Source organism: Sphaerulina musiva (genome assembly GCF_000320565.1).
Source record: "Sphaerulina musiva SO2202 unplaced genomic scaffold SEPMUscaffold_11, whole genome shotgun sequence".
In the NCBI taxonomy this organism is placed as follows: Eukaryota; Fungi; Ascomycota; class Dothideomycetes; order Mycosphaerellales; family Mycosphaerellaceae; genus Sphaerulina; species Sphaerulina musiva.
In genome coordinates this window covers 1,477,920-1,497,793 of record NW_016017393.1, presented here as the reverse complement: position 1 = coordinate 1,497,793, position 19,874 = coordinate 1,477,920, and the positions used below count along the sequence as shown (strand labels likewise).

The 19,874-nt window shown below is 53.0% G+C and overlaps 12 protein-coding genes across 12 annotated transcripts; 9 read left to right on the top strand and 3 right to left on the bottom strand.

Moving 5' to 3' along the window:
• Positions 1 to 236: 236 nt before the first annotated feature.
• SEPMUDRAFT_121039 (uncharacterized protein) lies at positions 237 to 662 on the top strand (the record flags this gene model as incomplete). Its single annotated transcript, XM_016901659.1, has 1 exon — positions 237 to 662. One exon carries the CDS (start codon positions 237 to 239, stop codon positions 660 to 662), a length of 426 nt encoding a protein of 141 aa, XP_016757282.1.
• Positions 663 to 1,459: 797 nt separating this feature from the next.
• SEPMUDRAFT_121038 (mitochondrial carrier) lies at positions 1,460 to 2,559 on the top strand (the record flags this gene model as incomplete). Its single annotated transcript, XM_016901658.1, has 2 exons — positions 1,460 to 2,108; positions 2,159 to 2,559. The coding sequence occupies 2 exons, from the start codon at positions 1,460 to 1,462 to the stop codon at positions 2,557 to 2,559; spliced, it is 1,050 nt and encodes a 349-aa protein (XP_016757281.1).
• Positions 2,560 to 3,000: 441 nt separating this feature from the next.
• Positions 3,001 to 3,486, bottom strand: SEPMUDRAFT_52475 (uncharacterized protein; the record flags this gene model as incomplete). Its single annotated transcript, XM_016909228.1, has 3 exons — positions 3,001 to 3,075; positions 3,137 to 3,242; positions 3,347 to 3,486. The coding sequence occupies 3 exons, from the start codon at positions 3,484 to 3,486 to the stop codon at positions 3,001 to 3,003; spliced, it is 321 nt and encodes a 106-aa protein (XP_016757280.1).
• A 1,050-nt stretch (positions 3,487 to 4,536) lies between these two features.
• Positions 4,537 to 5,409, top strand: SEPMUDRAFT_52942 (carbohydrate-binding module family 1 protein; the record flags this gene model as incomplete). Its single annotated transcript, XM_016909245.1, has 4 exons — positions 4,537 to 4,801; positions 4,857 to 4,998; positions 5,083 to 5,239; positions 5,299 to 5,409. Coding segments are annotated over 4 exons (675 nt in total), but the record flags the coding sequence as incomplete, so codon positions are not given.
• Positions 5,410 to 6,583: 1,174 nt separating this feature from the next.
• On the bottom strand, positions 6,584 to 7,429 carry SEPMUDRAFT_53128 (glycoside hydrolase family 11 protein; the record flags this gene model as incomplete). The annotated part of the gene is made up of 3 exons (XM_016909256.1): positions 6,584 to 6,898; positions 6,998 to 7,082; positions 7,146 to 7,429. The coding sequence occupies 3 exons, from the start codon at positions 7,427 to 7,429 to the stop codon at positions 6,584 to 6,586; spliced, it is 684 nt and encodes a 227-aa protein (XP_016757278.1).
• A 539-nt stretch (positions 7,430 to 7,968) lies between these two features.
• SEPMUDRAFT_73705 (carbohydrate esterase family 5 protein) lies at positions 7,969 to 10,180 on the top strand. Its single transcript, XM_016910040.1, has 3 exons — positions 7,969 to 8,452; positions 8,520 to 8,699; positions 8,756 to 10,180. The coding sequence occupies exons 1-3, from the start codon at positions 8,117 to 8,119 to the stop codon at positions 8,927 to 8,929; spliced, it is 690 nt and encodes a 229-aa protein (XP_016757277.1). The 5' UTR covers positions 7,969 to 8,116; the 3' UTR covers positions 8,930 to 10,180.
• On the top strand, positions 9,623 to 10,771 carry SEPMUDRAFT_121033 (uncharacterized protein; the record flags this gene model as incomplete). Its single annotated transcript, XM_016901657.1, has 1 exon — positions 9,623 to 10,771. One exon carries the CDS (start codon positions 9,623 to 9,625, stop codon positions 10,769 to 10,771), a length of 1,149 nt encoding a protein of 382 aa, XP_016757276.1.
• On the bottom strand, positions 10,612 to 11,763 carry SEPMUDRAFT_151960 (ureidoglycolate hydrolase). The gene has a single exon (XM_016907152.1). It carries the CDS (start codon positions 11,710 to 11,712, stop codon positions 10,825 to 10,827), a length of 888 nt encoding a protein of 295 aa, XP_016757275.1. The 5' UTR covers positions 11,713 to 11,763; the 3' UTR covers positions 10,612 to 10,824.
• A 543-nt stretch (positions 11,764 to 12,306) lies between these two features.
• On the top strand, positions 12,307 to 13,239 carry SEPMUDRAFT_8993 (uncharacterized protein; the record flags this gene model as incomplete). The annotated part of the gene is made up of 3 exons (XM_016910513.2): positions 12,307 to 12,753; positions 12,847 to 13,089; positions 13,138 to 13,239. Coding segments are annotated over 3 exons (792 nt in total), but the record flags the coding sequence as incomplete, so codon positions are not given.
• A 94-nt stretch (positions 13,240 to 13,333) lies between these two features.
• On the top strand, positions 13,334 to 13,643 carry SEPMUDRAFT_121030 (uncharacterized protein; the record flags this gene model as incomplete). Its single annotated transcript, XM_016901656.1, has 2 exons — positions 13,334 to 13,430; positions 13,459 to 13,643. The coding sequence occupies 2 exons, from the start codon at positions 13,334 to 13,336 to the stop codon at positions 13,641 to 13,643; spliced, it is 282 nt and encodes a 93-aa protein (XP_016757273.1).
• A 1,291-nt stretch (positions 13,644 to 14,934) lies between these two features.
• On the top strand, positions 14,935 to 19,459 carry SEPMUDRAFT_151959 (uncharacterized protein). Its single transcript, XM_016907151.1, has 5 exons — positions 14,935 to 17,720; positions 17,781 to 18,355; positions 18,438 to 18,792; positions 18,857 to 18,984; positions 19,049 to 19,459. Exon 1 carries the CDS (start codon positions 14,974 to 14,976, stop codon positions 16,216 to 16,218), a length of 1,245 nt encoding a protein of 414 aa, XP_016757272.1. The 5' UTR covers positions 14,935 to 14,973; the 3' UTR covers positions 16,219 to 17,720; positions 17,781 to 18,355; positions 18,438 to 18,792; positions 18,857 to 18,984; positions 19,049 to 19,459.
• Positions 18,470 to 19,866, top strand: SEPMUDRAFT_121028 (uncharacterized protein; the record flags this gene model as incomplete). The annotated part of the gene is made up of 3 exons (XM_016901655.1): positions 18,470 to 18,792; positions 18,857 to 18,984; positions 19,049 to 19,866. Coding segments are annotated over 3 exons (1,269 nt in total), but the record flags the coding sequence as incomplete, so codon positions are not given.
• Positions 19,867 to 19,874: the final 8 nt, after the last annotated feature.

Below are 19,874 nucleotides of genomic sequence, written 5' to 3'. Positions count from 1 at the left end.
GTTCGTTCTGCAAACGTGCAAGGTTTTGGCTCGCCGACGCGGTGCTCAGGCAGTATGTACCTGTTCAGGAGCAAGTTCTACTGCCTATCGGTCTATGTGAAGACAGTCGGAAGACTGGATGATGCAGACAGAGTTCCTTGTCGGGCATGGTTGGAAATTGGGGTAACACCCGGTCTGGCAGTCTGGCTACCCTGCAACACAATTTGAGTGAGTTCACTTTTTGACATGCTACGTGCATGGATCTCTGCGGCCCCATGAGAATTATGCATTCTCATCCAGAAGGACCAGAACGACTCGATTCCAAATTTGGTACCACTGCAGACTTGGCGACGAGGTGCAACTTGCAGGATCCCAGAACACTTGTATTGGCCACGCGACGAGGTGGAAGTCTGGAAGATGAACATGCAGAGTCTTGGACCATTGCTCACGGTGCTAAAAGAGACCTGTCAGCACGACGCCACGACCATCTGAGGCACATACTGCCACATAGCGACTACATAGATCAGCCGAGACGTCCCTGTATCGGATGGTATTGCGGACATTTGAAAATCTGCTATTTGGATCAAGGCACGAACGGTCATTCCAGAGCGATAGCCAACGCGTCGCAGACGAGTCGACGCAGCTCGCAGATTCTACGCAGATCTTCGGACTCTCACCTATAGGCAAGATGAGTACCTGATTCTGGAACGGAACCATCTCTTTTCTGTCATGGCGCCAAGATTTGAAGCTGAAAGGCATTTTCGCGACCATGACCAGGCGATCTGCCTATCAATTGTCCCCTGTGGTCATCATCGTCACAGGATACCTCCACCCACGGACCACGACAATCATGGCCAAAACTGCGCATTCAGGTTGATTTTTCTACACCCGACGTCGCGAGACGTGTTCCATCTCAGCCGGGCGTGTTTCCTATGCTGCGGACTGCTTTCCAGATGGTTTTACCACGCGACAGGACGACAGTCCAAACCGACAGAGGTGGATGTCATACTCTCGCTGCTGTTGCGACCACCTAGCTCAGGTTGGTATGCAGGCAGGCTCGCCAATAAAGGACAGATTTGATCTTGCTCATGTGCGCATTTGATGAAGTATCCCAAGGAGTCGCCACCAGCTACCAGCGAACAGACCATGCCAGTGTGACTTAGGTAGCTGGTAGCCATTCCATGCTCGATGTTAATGTTGGTGTTTTGAAGGAGCAGCAGTAATGGAGGTACTCGTGTTGTAAAGACTACATGTACCGCCAAGGCGTAGAGGAATGACGCGCTTTGTTCGGGGTCCGTGCTCTTCGGCTTGTGCTAGCCTGCATGGCTCTTTAGGCCGAGGCAAAAGGCATATCGGGACGGCTTCACAATGTTCGTAATGAAAGTGTCGGTAGTAGTTGGTGATATCTCTCCTCTACACTCACTCTCCCCCTCCTCCTCCTCCTCCTGCTCCTCCTCCTCCTCCGTCTCTCCTACCGACCATGGCGCCCGCTCCCTCTAAACAAGAGCTCCCAGCCTGGGGTCTCGCTCTCGCCGGCTCAGCAGGAGCACTCGTGGCCAATAGTTGTGTCTACCCTCTCGACCTCGTCAAGACCCGTCTGCAAACCCAGGTCAAGCGAACCGCCAACGATACCCACGTAGAAGATGAAGGACATGTGCACTACGAAGGAACACTGCACGCGATCAACCACATTATCGCGGAAGAGGGAGTTTCGGGACTCTTCAATGGGCTCGCGGGCAACTTGCTCGGAGTTGTGAGCACGAATTTTGCCTACTTCTACTGGTATAGCTTGGTGCGGGAAATGTATCACGCGCGGGTGGATAGCAAGGGCACGAGTACCGCGGTGGAGTTGGGCTTGGGTGCAGTGGCAGGAGCTTTGGCGCAGTTGTTCACAATTCCCATCGCAGTGGTGACGACGAGACAGCAGGGACAGAGAAAGGGTGAGAAGAAGGGAATTTTTGCTACGGCAAAGGAAGTCGTCGATCAAGATGGTGTGGCTGGGCTGTGGAGAGGCATCAAAGCCAGTATGGTGTTGGTTGTGAATCCGAGTATCACGTATGGTGCTTATGAGAGGTTACGGACCTTGATGTTTCCCGGAAAGGCAAATCTGGCGCCTCATGAGGCCTTTCGTACGTACAAGATGTTCTTGATTGGTGCTATGCTGACATATAATGTCTAGTCCTCGGAGCACTGTCCAAGATGCTGGCCACGATCGCGACACAGCCCCTCATCATTGCCAAGGTCGGCCTTCAATCACGACCACCTCCACAACGAATGGGCAAGCCCTTCACGTCGTTTCAAGAAGTGATGAAATTCACGGTAGAGCGCGATGGAATTCTCGGTCTGTGGAAAGGTGTCGCACCCCAACTCATGAAGGGATTCCTGGTGCAAGGCATTCTCATGATGACCAAGGAGCGTGTGGAGCTGCTGTTCGTGTTGTTGTTCCGAGCTGCCCGCAAGATGAGGCAAGAGCAGCTCGAGAAGCTCGCCAAAATTGCGGCAGAAAAGGTCGAGCAGGGCAAGGCTGCGGCTGCGGCGCTGGAGACTGCGCAACAAGCCAAAGTAGCCGCGAGCAGCTAAAGCGATGAGGCGTGCGGAGCGCGAATGGGCATGATATGGAAGACGGAGAGGATCACGGAAGATATACAAGGCAGGGAAGCAAGCTGTTCATCATTTGGGTTGGTTGCTCGGCGTTCATGGAGCATTAGAGGCACAACCAGCACATGTGCCACAGCTTAGATATGGCCAAGATGTCTTGCATGAGGGATGTTTGGGGTATATGTCATACTGTACAGCGGCAACGGATATGAGACCACCTGAACTGCAGCGCTGGTGTCACCTGGTTTTCTTTCTCTCCTTTGCTTTTCCTTTCCTCTTCTCTCCTCTTTCATCTCTCCTTTCTTCTCTTCTCCAGCTGCCACTCCTCAATCCCTGGTGATGTGTCCCGCCTGCCCAAATCAAAGACGCCCGCTGCCCTTCAACTTCTTGATGACTGAGTCTCAAGTGTGTCTGCTCTTCTCATCACTTCTTCTTCGGTATCTGAGTCTCCAAGTTCTTCACATATCCCTCCAGTCGCTGCACAGCCGATTGCAGTGCCTATAAACAAAACTCACATTAGTCTCCCCATCCCGCCCTAAGCCATTTATGAAAAACGTACGTATATATCCTCAGTCAGCATTTCATTCGAGACTTTGTACTGGTCCACGACATAGTAGTAGAGCGCGCCACCTGCTCCGACCGTACCAAGGAGGAACCCAAAGAGCCTGTGAATTGTTGTCCTTCCGTTAGCCTTCACCTCTGTTGCCTACTGTTCCCGGTCTTCCTCTCTTCTCCTGCTACGCGTGATCCTCCAAACGGAAAGACTCACGATCCCCGGAAAGCTCCAATGGGTTTTTTCGGTGCAATTACAGCATCTGCGCGTAGTATTTGGCTAGTCTGGAAGCTTCGGCGTGCGGTGATTGCTTGGGTGAGCGAGGACGTCGTTGCGGGGCGAGAGAGGGCGCGCATGGTGAATGGCATTCTGGAGGCCATGATCGGTGATGGGTGTTTGCTCGCCTGGATTGTATGAGGTGTACGTAGACGTGGGTTGGAAGTCGAGGCAGCAGAGGTGTTGATGGATGATGGGTAGGAGGTAGGAAGCCGAGGGAGCTCTCTTGGCAGACGAATGAGCTTCTTCGCAACTCCAACGGTTGACGCGACATCTCGTGTCCTCTCATACCACCATCCTCACATCTCTGATCCTCATCCCCACTTTGGGCCAGACTTCAGTTTCCGCAAGCAAATTATCATGCTCGCGCCAAACTACCGCCAACAAGTTCTCACGCTCAACTTTCTGCCCTACCTATACAGCAAATCCTCCCAGCTGGGGTCGTCAGTCATATCTCCAGCGTGGTAGCTGCACGAACCAGAATGGAAGAGCATGAAGAATAGTAGTTCAGTTGGCGGGTCTACATTCCGCGGGGATAGCGGCAGAAGAGCTGAGCGTGTCAACGGTATTGCTAGACTCCCTCCCTGCGTTCTTAAACGCGGGACAATAGAATGTACATTCTTGCTCCCAGAGACTCGTACATATACCTCAGACATCCACAAAGTGACCACAGACTCGGTTTCAAAGGCCGAGCATATATGATGGTAGAAAGAATGACTTCAGGTAGGGACGGCCATCTCTCCATACCCGGCCATTCACCATGGCGACTAATCTACAGCGCATCATCGCAATATGGTGCTTGTTCACCCTCTCTACTCTCGCTTTCCCATGGAATATGCCTGGCCTGGGCCTCCGGCAGCGAGACGATGCGTTCTACAACCCTTGGGGGAACTATGCGACTGTGACAGTAACAACGACCAGAATCATTCCAAGGTGAGATCGATACCTGTAGACTCCAACCTATGATTCTCATTGCTGATGCTATGCGCAGAACGACCATCACCAAGTCTTCCACCCTCATTCGCACTAGCACCTTGATCAGAACATCCACTGTTCTCGCCCGGACTACATTAACGAGCACTTACGTGAGCACATTGGTGCTCCCTGCCTCGACCATCACCAGATCAAGCATGATCACAGTCACTGAAGCAGTCACCACAACAGCTGCCACGACCATCACCAAATCAAGCATAATCACAGTCACCGAAGCAGATACAACAGCGGCGACGACATCTTCGGCGACAGCAGCATCAAGTGCTGTACCTTTGTACGGCCAATGTGGTGGAGCCAACTATGTCGGCCCTACAGCGTGCGCCGCAGGAGCAGTCTGCCAGTTCCAAAACCCATACTATTCTCAGTGTGTGGCCAGAGCTACCAACGGATCGACACCCGTAAGTGCATGTTAAAGCATCCTGCAATCCCGTAGCTAAAACCTGGCCGTAGAACATAGTACCCATCTACGGACAATGCGGCGGAGCTGAGTATATTGGCTCCGGACAGTGTACCGCAGGATCATTCTGCCGCTTCCAAGACGCCAATTTCTCACAGTGTGTGCCCAACGCACTCAAGCCTACCACAGCACCAGCATCAACGTCCAGCCTTGTGCCTTTGTATCTCAATAGCACGAGATCGTCGACCACGGCTACTACGACTTCTCCAGTGGCGGTTGCGGCCAGCGTGGTGCCTTTGTATGGCCAATGTGGCGGTATTGGCTATACACCTACTCCCTTCTGCCCCCCAAGACAATACTGCATGAACCCGGTTTGCGCCGCAGGATCATACTGCCAATACCAGAACGACTACTACTACCAGTGTGTGGTTGCCCCTGCTTATGTAAGTGCCCATGGAAGCCTCCTCTCCAGCAGTGTCCTCGAGCTAACTGCTACCCTTAGGACGTATTGCCTGTATACTCCCGCTGTGGAGGATTCGGATACAACGGCCTCACGACGTGTGAAGAGGGATCGTCCTGCACGTACACAAATGAGTACTATTCTCAGTGTGTGCCCTCTGTCGCGAAGAGGGATCTCATTCCCATTGATCCCTCTGTGGTCATTCCAGCCATTTTCTGTCCAGGTCCAGCGACCATTACCGTCACGGCTCCGGCAGTGCCATCCCTCGCGATTCCGTCCCTTTCGATACCATCTCTCGGGCTACCGTCTACCTCACTACCACCGTTTGCGATACCATCTCTCGCGAACATTTCCATCTCGCTGCCATCTCTCGCTGCGCCATCTCTCGCGCTACCAACTATAGCGCTGCCAACCACCTCGCTACCCACCCTCGCCCTACCCACCCTCGCCCTACCCACACTCGCCCTACCCACACTCGCCCTTCCAACACTCGCCCTCTCATCACTCGCCCCGCCATCACTAGCCCCGCCATCACTCGCACTACCAACTACCGCGATACCGTCTCTCGCGCTGCCTTCACTTGCGCTCCCTTCTCTCGTTCTCCCCTCTCCATCTCTGTCCTCTCTGGCTTTGCCCTCTCTAGCTCTACCCTCTCGGGCTCTATCTTCTCAGTCTCTACCATCTCTGGCTCTACCCTCTCTCGCGGTGCCATCTCTGGAGCTACCGACTATTGCACTGCCCACCGTTGCGGTCCCCTCCTTGGCCCTTCCCACCATCTCGTTGCCATCTCTCCCGACACTCTCGGTCCCCTCACTTCCGATCGCAACAGTGGTATCGCAGACTTTCACAGAGCAGCTATCTCTACCTCTCCCTACCGTCGACGTAGTCGCGGTCCCCATTCCCGACTTGCTATCTTTAGCTGGATCCATCGCGACGAAGATCGTGGTCCCAATCCCAGCATCGATCATTGCTGACGTCTCTGGCGGCGCAAGCGCGGTTGCAAGTCTCGGCGCTGAGCTTGGCTCTGGTGAAGTTGATGTTGGAGTTGGCGCTGGAGTTGGTGCTGGGGTAGCCGCTGGTGCCCAGTAAACAGGACAGTACTTCTGCTCGCGTGGATTCGAGTCGAGCGCAAATATTGGAGCACATTCATGGATAGCTTTGATAGTTGACCGGATTCAGGCAGGATAAATTGCAATCAATGCTGGCCTGTGCCTTGATTCTGTTACTTTGATTCACACTGACGGTTGGTATGAGTATCGACTGTGACGTTACTGATGAGCCGCCATCTCCCTCTCTCGCTCTCCCTTTCTTCCTCCATCCCATCTCCCTAAGAAACAGTAATACTACTACTTCCACTACTCTCATAGCCCTCCGTGGCAACAATCTGATAATTATACGTCCCCATCTTCAATCCCAAGTCAGCCCAAGCATTGAAATGATTCGCCGTCGTGACTTTGCCTCCCACACGTTTACTCGTGCGAATCGACCAATACTGCTGAAAGGTCGCGGTACCAATGATGGAGGGCTCGTTGGTACGGGTTCCTGTGTAAATGTCGTAGGTGCCGCCGTCAGAGGTCACTTTGCCTCGATAGGTGAGTTGGGCTTTGGGGTTGTATGTGCCGTAGGATTCGAGGATGTAGTACTATTGGCAGTTAGAAGAGGGAGAGAGACGGGGAGGGGTTGGTTGATTGGATAGGGAGAGTTGAAAAGACGGTGAGAGGGAGGATAGAGACAGACGTACCTCGACGAGTGGATCAGTCGTCCAACCATAGACTGCCAGGTAAGAGTTCCCATTGGGGTTGAAAGAACCGGAATATGTAATGACTCTGCACACACACACGAATCTAGCATGAGCACAGCTTCGACGGATCAAAGAGGGATACATTTACCTCGGACTTCCAGGATTCCAGCCTTTACCAGCGACGAAATTCTTGCAGTTTGTCCATTGCGTGGTGTATGAACCTGCCGCTCCGTTGTTGTATGTCACTTCGCTGCCTCCGCTGTTGTAATAGGAGTAGAAGAAGCCATTGCTGGTTCCTTGGCCGGTGGGTGTTGCTCTGGTCTCAAGGGCGACCACTTCTGCCGAGTCGAGAATGTCTGGATGGGAGGACGGAGCAGCAAATGATGTTGTGATTGCTGTAACCGCCACGAGGATGGAGCGAAGGGAGAGCATAGTTTCGACGATATTCGTTCCTTGTTCGTGTTGTGCGATGGTGGGAAGAGTGGTTGTTATCTGTATACTGGGGAGTAATAGATGCCGATTTTTCCGTGCGGAAGAATTATAGGACGGTCGGCACTGCATGGATGAGGCAGTGTCTCAGGAAGAGTAGTCTGCACATTGTCCATAGCAAAGACTGACGTTTGATGTGTAAGCGAGTCAGCGGCCAACAATGAGTATTGAAGTGTACGCAACTACGGGTGGGTAAAGCATTCAGTCCGAGACATATGCTCCGCAAATTTACTGCATTCGGAAGGTCGACCTTGTTTCGGTTAAATCGCGTGGACATATGTGGACTCTGCGGAGGGCTCGGCAAGCGTCAGGTGGATCTCCTTAGTGTGTCATTCACATAGAAACTAGCCGGAACGCTGGGAATTGTTCCGAGGCAAGTCGACGTCTATACAGAATGCCTTCACTTGGGTCGGAACAAAGTCCGATAGAGGAACAGTGTCACGACTTCAAACATTCGCTACTGTTACGGTTTCAGGCAGATTGTTACGAAGCGAGACGAGTCAGCGGTATGACCAGCTGTCGCACGATATATAAATCAATAGTCAACCGAGCACAACGGCTTTCATATCTCGCGAACAGGTCCCACGGCGCTTAATTTTCGACAGATAGGAAGCATCGCCTATTCTTATAATGCATGTCACGTCGGCACTCACCGTAGCGGCTGGCTTGGCCATCGCCAGCTCGTCTGCAATCGAAGACAGAGCGTCATGCCCGGACATTCATATCTTTGGCGCACGTGAGTCGACCGTCTCAGCGGGATATGGCTCCGCGAAAACGTTCATCGACCTCATCAATGGTGCTTATCCGGGCTCGACTTCAGAAGCAATCGTCTATCCGGCAGCGGGAGGCACAAATGCAGCGTATGCGAGCTCCGTCCAGAACGGAACGCAGAGTATCGCCAACCAGATCAACTCCTTCAATGAGAAGTGTCCATCTGCAAGGCTAGTTGTTATTGGGTATTCGCAGGTACTTTCTTTTTTCTTTCCTATTGTCGGGCTCCAGGAGTTCCACTTGCTGACGGACATTTATCCAGGGCGCCCATATCGGAGACAATGCTCTCTGCGGCGGGGGCGATCCAGGCCAGGGTATTACATACACCGACAGCTTGATCACATCTGCAGCTGCCACCGCCATCCAGGCTGTGATCTGGGCGGGTAATCCAAGGAACTCGCCAGAGGAGACATTCCACCACGGCACTTGCACTGCTGGCGGAGTGAGTTCATTTCGAGACCTTCTCCTTCGATCCAGATTGCTGACCGACTGCACCAGTTCGACCCACGCCCATCAGGATTCTCCTGTCCAGCTTACCAAGCCAAAATCCGATCGTACTGCGATGCTCCAGATCCGTACTGCTGTGACGGTACCGATGCAAACACGCACCAAGGCTATGGCAACGAGTATGGTCAAGACGCCCTGGCATTTGTGAAGTCGAAGTTGGGATAGATGTACTGCCTGATATGTGACTTCCTGAAGACTCGAGAGCCGGCACATACGTCGCTCCTCGTCGTTCCGTCTTTCCGCAGGTACCGTGGAGAATCTACCATGGCAGCGATGAGTCTGCGCTGACGAGTATCTGAGTTCCTGCGTCGTACTTGTCACCAGAGCTGCCGTGGCCCGACATGGCGTAACTTCATCCGAGGAGCTGGACCTCCCTCGCGAAATTCGGAGACCTGAGCGCGGGGTGGGTATAGTTCTGTCAATTAGCCAATCCACTTCTGTCATTCATTTCCACCCGCTCGCGAATCTCAGGAGTGTGTATTATCGTGTTGGCGTTGCACTCGTTCACGTACGTGGATTGCACCAGGAGCATTCGAGGTGTGTACCCAGAGTTCAAAAGCAGTCATCGACGTCGAGAGGAGGCGCTAACAAGCCTCGCGAAGCGCTCATGGCCAGCTGATATTGCAGGATATCCGTTACGACTCGAGCGATGATGATGAAGGGTCGTCTGCGTGCTGGGATCTGCAGTGAGGATCAGATAGACTTTCCCAAAGTTCACCTCACTTGCTTCGGCAGCCTCGGATTCGTTCCGCAGTTGAGGTTAAAATCCTTCCTTTTCTTCCACCATCTTAGCTTGCCATTCACCACAATGCATCAACTTGTCGGGTGACAGCATCTTCACCGCGTACAGACAGCAAAATGCTCCAACCAGGAGAGCAGTCATCGTCGTCGCCGCCGCCAGCGTCGCTACCGTTGCCACCGTCGCCGCTGAGTCACAAGATGCTGCCGCCGCCGTCGCCATCGTCGCCACCTCATCCCAACATACTGCCACCGCCGTCACTGTCACTACCGTTGCGACCTCATCACAACATGCTGCCACCGTCGTCACCACCGTTGCCACCGTCGCCGCCCCATCACGAGATGGTGCCACCGCCATCACAACCTGAAGCCCCGTTCCAGAAGCAGCAGAAGCCACTATTCCTAAACATCGCGGCCGAGCTTCGCAATAGAGTATATGCACTAGCGCTCAAACTTGATGGAGAAATAGGCTTCAGCTGTTGCAGGGACTGGGATTCTGGCAAGCTAAGTATCAAACGCGATGACATTGTTCCTTGGCCACACCCTTGGCCACAGTCACACAGGTCAGCTCGCAAGGACGACCCCACCAACCAAATCGACTTACGCAAACTCGCCGTCGGCCTTCTGGCGGTCTGCCGCCAAATCAACTTCGAGGCCGCTCCAGTTCTCTATGGCGCCAACAAGTTCGCATTTTATGGTGCGAGCATCGCTTCTCACACCATCGGAAGTTTTGGTGGAAACTTCGTCCATTTGAGAAAGCTCAAGCTCGGGAACGTGAAAAACACGATCTCGGGGCAATTTTGGCGACACTCCCCAGAAGATCCTTGGTATCGCACACAATTGAACGTGTTTGTGGATTTGATGTCGACACTGGATCGAAAGGAGAAAGGAGAGGTCTTGGAGCTGACCCTGGGTTTCAATTCTCACCCACGTGGCTCTGAGCTCGACAGCAGCCCCTACTATGGGGAGGATGATCCATGTCCGAAGATGGAAGTGAGGTTTTTGAAGGCTGTTCTGCCATTCATGGGTCAGAGCCACTATTTTGGTGAAGGCAAAGATAGCAAAGGAAGATTGCAGATTGAGCTCTTCGGAGAGGGGGGTCTAAAAGGCTCCTTCCAACAGAAGAGCCGGATGAAGCGGTGGGCCAGTGCATCTGGCATCATCCTTCGAAAGATCCGAGGCTACATGGAAGAAGACCCCTCGCTTGCGACTGTTCCGCTCAAAAGCCGTTATATTGGGGATTGTTTCCCCTACGATTGGAAGGAGTGACTCGAAAGACCAAGGAAGCTCAACGTTCTTCTCCAAAACGGCTACTCACCCTTTCACAACTTCGCTCTCATATAACCCGGTTTACACGCATCCGTTGCTTGCGCCACTTCATCCACTCGGCCAACATCAACAACAATCCCATCACCATCCACCGCGTCAAGTTCACACTCTTGGCAGTCTTCGTCTCCCACACCATTTGCATATTGCACGACAACGAACTCGACGGACTTTTCACCGAGTACTACCATGGGAGCATGCCAAGTACCTGGTCCATATGTCAAAGCTTGGTCACCTCTCGCAATAAAAGCACGAATGTTCTTCAGATCGGGAAGACCAGAGCCCTTCGGTCGTTGAGAGGACGGAAGGGTGGTGGAAGAAGTCGGCTTGGTAGCGGGAACATAATCATTCGTAAATGGATTCGGTCTCGCACCAAGGAGTCTCTCCTTCAGACTTCTCTTTCTCGCACGTGGTACATCCACAGGATATGGCTTATCCGCCCTTTCTTCCTTTGCCCGTAGAGTAGCAGGCAATGTAGGAGCTACAATGACCAAATACCTCGTATTGCCTCCATCCTCTTTCCCTACCCCCAACGGAACAAATGTCTGAGGCGTGTACGGGTGTCGTTCCATGATTCCCACCTGGAACACCTCCCTCCCATTGTCGTCCTTGGTCAGCACACGGGGCTTACAAACAAACAGATTCACCACCGCCTTCGCCGGCTTTTTACTCCAGGCCTTCTCATAGTGATTGTTCAAATGCGTGACATCTACCCATTTTGTTGCTGTTCCCTGATTGGCGAGTTGGTGTTGGAGACGCCATTGGCCGTTCCCGTCGACTTCATCGTGCGTTGCCGGGTTTTGGATGACTTCTCCGAAAGGCTCGAAGGCGGATGGGGACAAGGGGGTGGTGGAAATGGTGAGGTTGAAGGAGGGAGAGCGCATGATGGCAAAGGGGGAGAAGGTAGTCGAGTACGGTGGGTTGGGAAGGCTCGGTGAAAGTGGAAGTGAAAGTGTGTCAGAAGATGGTGATAGGTAGTGATGGAGACATGGTATACATATGGTGGGGGGTGAGATTGACCGAGAACAGCGAGAGTGGGGCGGAGATCAAGGATTACGTTACCGAGAGGTCCGAGCCTAGCTTACGGGTAAGATTTAAGCTTATCCATTCGGCGCCGATCACGAAGACGCGTGCTTCTTCTTCTTCTTCTTCGACGCGTCTTTCCTTCACTCTCCCCTCCAGACCAAGATGCACAATGAGCATCGCCGAACATGAGCTCCACTCCACCGCGCTCCTCTTCAAAGCCCCTCTTCAGCGACTCTCTCACGGACAGCGCCAGCAGCCCGCCGAGCAGTCCGCCCAATAGCATCGTCGAGCGGCGGAGAGACGACAAGCTCACCACCGACACGTCGAACCCACCCGCAGGACCTTTCAAAAACGTCTTCTCCATTCTAGGGAAGCGTAAACCCTTGATCACCGCTTCTGAAAATGCCCGACCGGTCAAGACTCCCAAGTCGTCTGCCACCAATGGACTCCAGCAGATGCAGATGAGTCTCGGCCAGAAAGTCAACAGGCGATGCGACACGTGCGGAATGGAGTATGTTCCTTCTTCTGCCGAAGATCGCAAGTTGCATGACAAGTATCACAAGCAGAACCTGGACGGCTTCGACCTGGGAAAGGACTTTGTGGCCAAGAAGAGAAGAGATGGGAGGAAGCTATCCGTCTTCAAGGGTGTGAAGGAGGGAGATGCGATCGTGTATCTGGACTGCTATGATAACCATCATCGAAAAAAGAAGGGTCAGGCTGTTTTGGAGGTGGTCCAAAGGGAGCTGGGCGCCGTGGCGATACCAGAGGCCGAGATCTGGGACTTGAAGAACGAAGAGATCAACATTCCGGAATCAAAGTACAAGAGTTTTCTGTATATCAGAGGGAATAAGTGCGTGGGCTACCTCCTGACGCAGAGAATTGCGGCCGCGCTAGAGGTGGTGAAGCCTCCAGATACGAACCGCGAGGAGATTCTGTGCACGACGGCAAGCAAACCTGAAAGCAGCATGAAGAAACGTACTGCTCTGGAGAAGCTCAAGGCTCGAAAGCAACAAGAAGCAGACGCGGCCAAGGCTCTCGAAGACGAATTGGCAGAAGCTTCGCAACACCCTCTTCACCTTTCCGATACGAGACACTCTGCCGTCATGGGCATCTCTCGCATCTGGACCTCCTCCTCGCATCGTAGCCACGGCATTGCGCAATGTCTTCTCAACACCGCCATCAACAGACACAACTCTATTCGTGATTTGGACGATCACCATGAAGAGGCGTATACTGTCGAGCACGGAAAGCCCCTGCCTGACGATATGCGCCGAAGGATCGAGCGAAAGCAGGACGTGGCGTTCTCACAGCCTACAGAAGCCGGAGCGAAATTGGCACGGAAGTGGTTCGGAAGGGCATATGGCTGGAGAGTGTACGTTGATTGAGCGGCGGACATTAATCTCATCTCATTATACAGTTCAACCGCATCTTGTCGGCATGATCTCACGTTAGAGGGCCTTGTTCGCGAGACTGTGTCTCATGTCCCACTCGAGTCAAGCCACTCCAACTGCTCTAGCAGCTTCGCCTGCCTTCGGCTTTTCCGATCTCGGCTGCGAGGACAACAAGCCTTTGTCTGGTAAGACAAAGCACTGATTGTTTGCTAGAGACCAATCCTCCGCCCACAAAGGGCATTGTGTTTAACAACAATGGCATCTTCACATCATCAGACAAGCAGGCTCAAGCACTGCACTGCAGCTACAGTGACAACAGTGAATACCTAGCTGCAGGCGAACAGATAGCTCAGTCTAATCTACACCATAACACGCGATGTCTCTGTCTTCACCAGTAAAGGCATTGCGCGACTTGACAATGCTTCGTTGTTATACTGAATCTGCTATTCACTCTGATGTAACCACGCAACGACACTGCTGATAGATCTGCATAAAGCTCATTGTTCAGGCCCCTACAACATCGCAATGCACAATGCACAATACACAATGCACAAAGCACAGTACACAATGCACAATGCCCTTTGTATATGCTTTCCTCTGCAACACAATACCCGAGCAGGTATAAATCGTCCCTCAACTGCTTGGAAACCATCACTCAGGCTTCACACTCAGAAGACACTCAAGCATTTGCATCCAGCAAACAATCAACTTGAGATTCATCTGACTTTTCGACAAGTCTGTGCAGCTTACCTACTACTTCCCCATCATCACCACACCCACCCACGCCTACAGCCCAAACCAAAATCTCCCCACCACAAACCAAGCATCATGTCTGACATTTGCTCGATGTGTAAGCAGAATATATCCGATTGCAGCTGCCTGGTCAAGAACAAGAACATGACCAGACTGGCCGACTCGGACACTTGCCCAACATGTAAGCAAAACATATCCGACTGCAGCTGTCTGGTCAAGAACAAGAACACGCGCAAGGCAAACTCCAATGCCAACGCCAACGCCAATGCCAATGCCAATGCTTTCCTCGATAATGCCGCAATCCACCAGAACTCGTGTGCCTTTATCGCTAATCATGCGGCGACTGGCGTCACAAGTAGGTTGGTAGGTTGGTAGGTATGAGAGGAGAGGTAGGGTTAGGGGATTAGGGTTAGGGTTGGGTGAACGGTTTTATTAGGACACATAGGGAGTTTAGGAGTTTAGGAGTTTGCTTTGGTCATATTGGTGTATTAGTAGAGCACGGGACGGGGTGGAATCACGGGAGTCAGAGGATGATCTTGTCCAAAGACTAGAATATACTGTACAGGCAAAATCAAAAAAAAATTAAAAACAAAAAAAAAAGTTGAAAGTAAAACATAGTAGAATTGGTCTTCTCACTCCTCTGTATTATCACTTCCTAGATCGAGACCCATGATAGATGGAGAACGAAAAATAAATGGAAATAAAAATTCAGTACTCAGCTCATATAATCTGTAAACTTTTCGAATCGTGACTAAGATTGCTTGCCTCGTTGGTGCTCCATTGCACTTCTGTGTGGTTGTTACCTATATATGAAGTATATATAGCAGAGTCAGCGCTAGTGGGTCTTGGCATTTTGCATAGCGGAGCACGAAACGACGCGACATCTTACCTAAGTCCTGCGGTATATGTACACGCCACCGTCTTGCCATATCTGCTGTCGTCTGATCTCGCCTTTCCAAGAGATACAGCTTCAACATGAGTATGTCCACGGAATTGGCCTTTGTTCGTGCGGCGCTCCGAGACAGAAGCATGAATGTCAATGTGCAGCCGTCGTTGTCGTCGCTGTCGTCAGCCAAGACGACGTCATGGTCAGACCCCAGTGCCGGTGTAGGTACAACAGCGAGAGAAGAAGAAGAAGAAGCAGCAGCAGAAGAAGAAAGTTACAGTGTGATTACGCCCCGGCAGACGGCGGTGAAGAAGACGGCGGCGAGGAAGACGGCGGCGGAGAAGACTGCGGTGGCGGTGGACGACGATGCGCCGCGCATCGATACTACAGAGAAGCTGCCGCTGAAGTCGAAAAAGACCGACCGAGCCAAGAAGAAGCACGAAAAGAGGCTCAAGAGGACGACGGTGAAGTCCGACACCAAGTCATTCCTGGAATTGCCCACCGAGCTTCTGGACGAAGTGCTGAGTTATCTGGCGCCGAGCGATGTCATCCGGCTGCAGCGTCTGACCAAGGGCACGAGGAAATACATCCGGGACAACGAGAAATTCATCGCTCAGAGCATCATGGACCGCCGATATCATGTGCTCGCCCGCGCGTTTCAATGTCCCGTGCCTTTCGAGCGGCTTGACGCGCGAGCGCAGTGTTCTCTCCTGAGCTCAGAATGGCAGGACCGATCGAAACTGCATCGGAACTCGTACTACCAAATCGTCAAGCCGCTGGATCCGAGAAAGGTCTGCACGTGCACGACGTGTATGCTGGCGTGGAACAATCTCAACATTGTGCTCGATCTCGCATACTACCAGCACCACCTCAATGCTCGCATCGCGATCCCGATGGTCCCTCGAGGCGAGAACCCGGCATGGCACGCCGACCGGCAACGAGAGAATGCCGCCATTGTCGAAAGGGCCATGTACAGTCCCCTCTATCACGCAGTCATCCTGCAAACGCATCTAGCCACCACTGTCGGAACACTGAACAGGCGATACAGAGAAGTCCGTGTCAACAAGAAGACCAAGACTTCGCACCCCAAAGTGCTATACCACATGTCCGAAGAAGACATCTCTTCTGGTACAGACATGTTTCTCGAACGCAGTGGACCTCCATCGACTGTGATTCCGTATCATCGGGACATGTACTACAACCTCGAGGCATACGTGCCGAATAGGGCGTGGAGCAAAGAGAAGCAGAAGTGGCTCTATGCCAGAGCCCCACATGAGAACGATTTGCAGTGGATTGTCAGCAAATTTGAGCCGGATCGACGTGGAAGTGTGTGATCAGGGAATCATTGTGCACTTTGTTAGACGCCGAACATGTGGCACCTGGCGTTAGGTTTGCCCGGTTCCACCTTGTCTTGCCTCGTTACAGGAGCATATGTTCATCTTTCCGCCGGTGCCCTGTCATCGACAAAGTAATAGTTGTCCACGGGCTATTGATCCGCTACACCTTGGTCGTGGATACGATAACGTGAGGCTTTACCACGCACTTTCAAGATCTGGCGCTGCTATGGGCTTCAAGCATTCCCGTCTGGCATGCCTGACTGGAAGCTCTGTATCAGATGCCGATCCCCACGTGCTACGTCTCGTTGTCCTTCCAGACTAAATGGAGCGGTCCCAGGAAACTATTCTGGCTCTGTTGTGCGCGAGCTCGATCCGCCCGGCATTGATCTGTCAATAGCACTCCAGAGCACGGACGTGATGGCAACACGTTTGCGGCTTGTCGTGCTGTCCACTTCATGCCCCGAGGAATGCTCATCGTAGGCGTGAACGCAGGTTCAGCCGAGCATGATGTGGAGCACTGGCAAAGGGCATGCAGCATGCGCACAATGGAGCCATGTGAAACAATCCAAGACATATAGGTGATTCGTCAGGCACTGCTAGTCCTCCTGGCGTGAGGACAGATGGTGACGTGAGTCTTCGCTCCGAGGTTCCGACAAAGTCTGACTGTCCCCATCCCAGACGCTGGACTCTCTTTTTGATAGCGCGCGCGAGACGCGGTCAAAACGAGTCCACGTCTGCTTTGATTCGCACCTATTCAACTATCCGTGCCCCTCGTGTAGCTTCGTGGGCCGGACCAGGGCCGCCTCTTACATGTACATGGCGTCAAGAATCTCACTGTCAGAATCTCGTACCTGCATTTCAACGCATGTAATAATCATCACAATGCGTAGGTGGTGCTTTCGGCCTCGCACATCCTTACACCAGTCATGCCAGTCATGCAACTACCTCTCCCGATTACCAACAAAATTATGACAATTTGGAAGCGCTTGCTAAGGGACTGAAGTGGATCCGATAAGTGCAAGGGGAGCCTAAGATGAGGCTCACAGCCTACTGGACACCACAACATCTTTATTTGATATCTGACAGGAGAAGTGTACAACATGGTCAATATTGACTACGGACCACTGTACATCAATGTGGCCGCCTTTCAACACGTGGTTTCGCAGTCACTGGGGCCCCTAGCGGGGGACGCCAAGAAGCAGAAGGCCGAAGCGGAGGCATCGCCTGCGCCAAGGATATCCTAGAAGTAACTTCAACGTACCTGATCGTCCAAAGTCTAACTTCCTCCCCGCTATGGCTTGCAACTTCACCTCTTGGGCGACTCCAAACACCGCGGAAGATGCAGCCGCGAACGAGAAGAATCAATACGCTCACGGAGTACCTCACGACTGTTTCATCCCCAGGAGGACAGTATCCGTATTGGGACCGACTGACTCCGTCGATATCTCAAAAGAGAGCTGATGTAAAAGCATAAAGCTCGAACCTAGTCCCCACGAAAGGTAGGATCCTTGGCCAACATCGATGAGCCTGCGCGCTTGAGATTTGACAGACCAGGACAGCACAGGAATACGAAAAACCAATACTTTCACATCATGAATCGCACAGTATGCAGCGACGTGCGCCATTGAATTCACCTGTCTGTGAGGCTCGTCAAGATGGAAAGCCGTCACAATGCCATTGCAGCACATCACGATCGACGACATGGACGTGTAGGGTCTACTGATCGTTAGCCCGAGACTAACAGTCGTGCACTACGCGCCGCGCGCCAGCAGCCGTGAAGAGAGGCGTTACGCCGTTACCCATGCTATATCAAGGTGTTATTCTGGACCCCTGGGCCTTGCCTGTCCAGCATAGGGGAACACTGCCCGCAAATCACCCATGACCATATGCCAAGATGGCTTGCCGCTCAATGTTCTTTTTCCCATCATTATGGGCGGACTCGGGCACCTCTAGGCGCTAGAATCTACCACCCGGTGCCTGGCCATGACTCGTGGCCACCTGCACGGCTGCACTTGCTACAGATTCGCCTTGAAGTTCAGGAGAGTAATCTCATTTCTGCAATGGCCCTCAGGCATGATGAGGTAACGCTGAAGCGGGCCACTAGTATTCCATGTCCTCACATTGCAGTATATAGGTATAGCTCTCTGAGTACTTCCTCCCTCTTCACGCACATCCGCCGCCACTGCGTGCTACAGTCACTACTTACATTCTTTTAGTTTGCTCTACATATCCCTCTTGAGCCGCCACCATGTCGGCCAAGACAGTCACTCGTTCTTTGCTATGTCTATCCGCTGTAGCTTCAGCGCTCCCAGTGTTCAATCCCGCTGCGCAGGCTGGGGCGGACGCCATTAATGGTTTTCCCCCTACTTCGTTCAATCAATTCACCCCTTCTTCCTTTTCACCGGCCACCTCTTTGAAGGAGAGCGGGAGCCCGTTTGTTGTTGATAAGAGCGAGGCCAACTCGCTTCTTAGTCTGCTTCCTGGACAAAACTCTCCATTCAACGGCGAAGGCAGCATAGTGAACAGCGAGTCAACCCAATCTGAAGAGTCAGGATTCTTTGGTGGACTGATGTAAGTCTGTCCCTGTATTCACGTGCACAGCAGAAGGATTGAATTTGACTGGATATGCGCACAGCACCAAACGCGAGGAACAAGAAACCGACGAAGGTGCACTCGACTTGAACCTCCTCGATGATGACGATGATGACGAGGAATTCCTGTTGGATGACGAGCAGGACAACGGATACGGCTCAATTATTCCAGGTACGTGCTTTGACGGGCCAGCGATTCTAGCCTAGTTGGGTGAATATGTACTAATGGTTCGCAGGCGCACCGGGCACACCAGTCAACCCAGCTGCTCAGGCTGCCGCGGACGCCATATCGGGCAACGCTGCTGGCATGACTGGGACGTTGGTAAACCCAGCTGCTCAGGCTGCAGCAGACGCTATCTCGGGCGACTATGTTGACACTCCCTTGACATATGGCCCTGATGGTGTGCCAGTCTCACCACCTATGGCACCAACCTACCCCCAAGGATATGGAAGTGGTGTCCCTCCTGCTGACCCTGTGATGCCACCGACGAAGCCAGCAGGCTACGGCAGCGGTATGCCTCCTGTTGACCCTGTGATGCCACCAACGAAGCCACAAGGCTACGGCGGTAGCGTGCCCCCTCCCGGACCGCCTCCACAGCCATCGATGCCACCGAAGTCGCCAGTCTCCCCGCCTCCTATGACACCGCCAACCTACGGCATGCCACCGGCTGACCCTGTGATGCCACCAACGAAGCCGCAAGGATACGGCGGTGTGCCTCCTCCTGGCCCTCCTCAGCCATCGATGCCACCAAAGTCGCCTGTGTCACCGCCTCCTATGACACCGCCAACCTACGGTATGCCACCGGCTGACCCTGTGATGCCACCCACTAAGCCTCCTGGATACGGTGGCAGCGTGCCTCCTCCCGGACCGCCTCCTCAGCCATCGATGCCACCGAAGTCGCCAGTCTCCCCGCCTCCTACGACACCACCAACCTACGGCATGCCTCCTGCTGACCCTGTGATGCCACCCACCAAGCCAACTGGATACGGCAGCGGCATGCCACCGGCTGATCCTGTAATGCCACCCACTAAGCCTCCTGGATACGGTGGCAGCGTGCCTCC

Bases quoted from the DNA above. Each gene is read 5' to 3' on its own strand.
- SEPMUDRAFT_151960 (XM_016907152.1), bottom strand. From the start codon at position 11,712: ATGCGCTCTCCCTCCTTCAACCTCACCATTTCCACCACCCCCTTGTCC.
- SEPMUDRAFT_151959 (XM_016907151.1), top strand. From the start codon at position 14,974: ATGAGTATGTCCACGGAATTGGCCTTTGTTCGTGCGGCGCTCCGAGAC.
- SEPMUDRAFT_73705 (XM_016910040.1), top strand. From the start codon at position 8,117: ATGCATGTCACGTCGGCACTCACCGTAGCGGCTGGCTTGGCCATCGCC. The intron at 8,453-8,519 runs GTACTTTCTTTT...ACATTTATCCAG, and splicing joins TTGTTATTGGGTATTCGCAG to GGCGCCCATATCGGAGACAA. The intron at 8,700-8,755 runs GTGAGTTCATTT...CGACTGCACCAG, and splicing joins GCACTTGCACTGCTGGCGGA to TTCGACCCACGCCCATCAGG.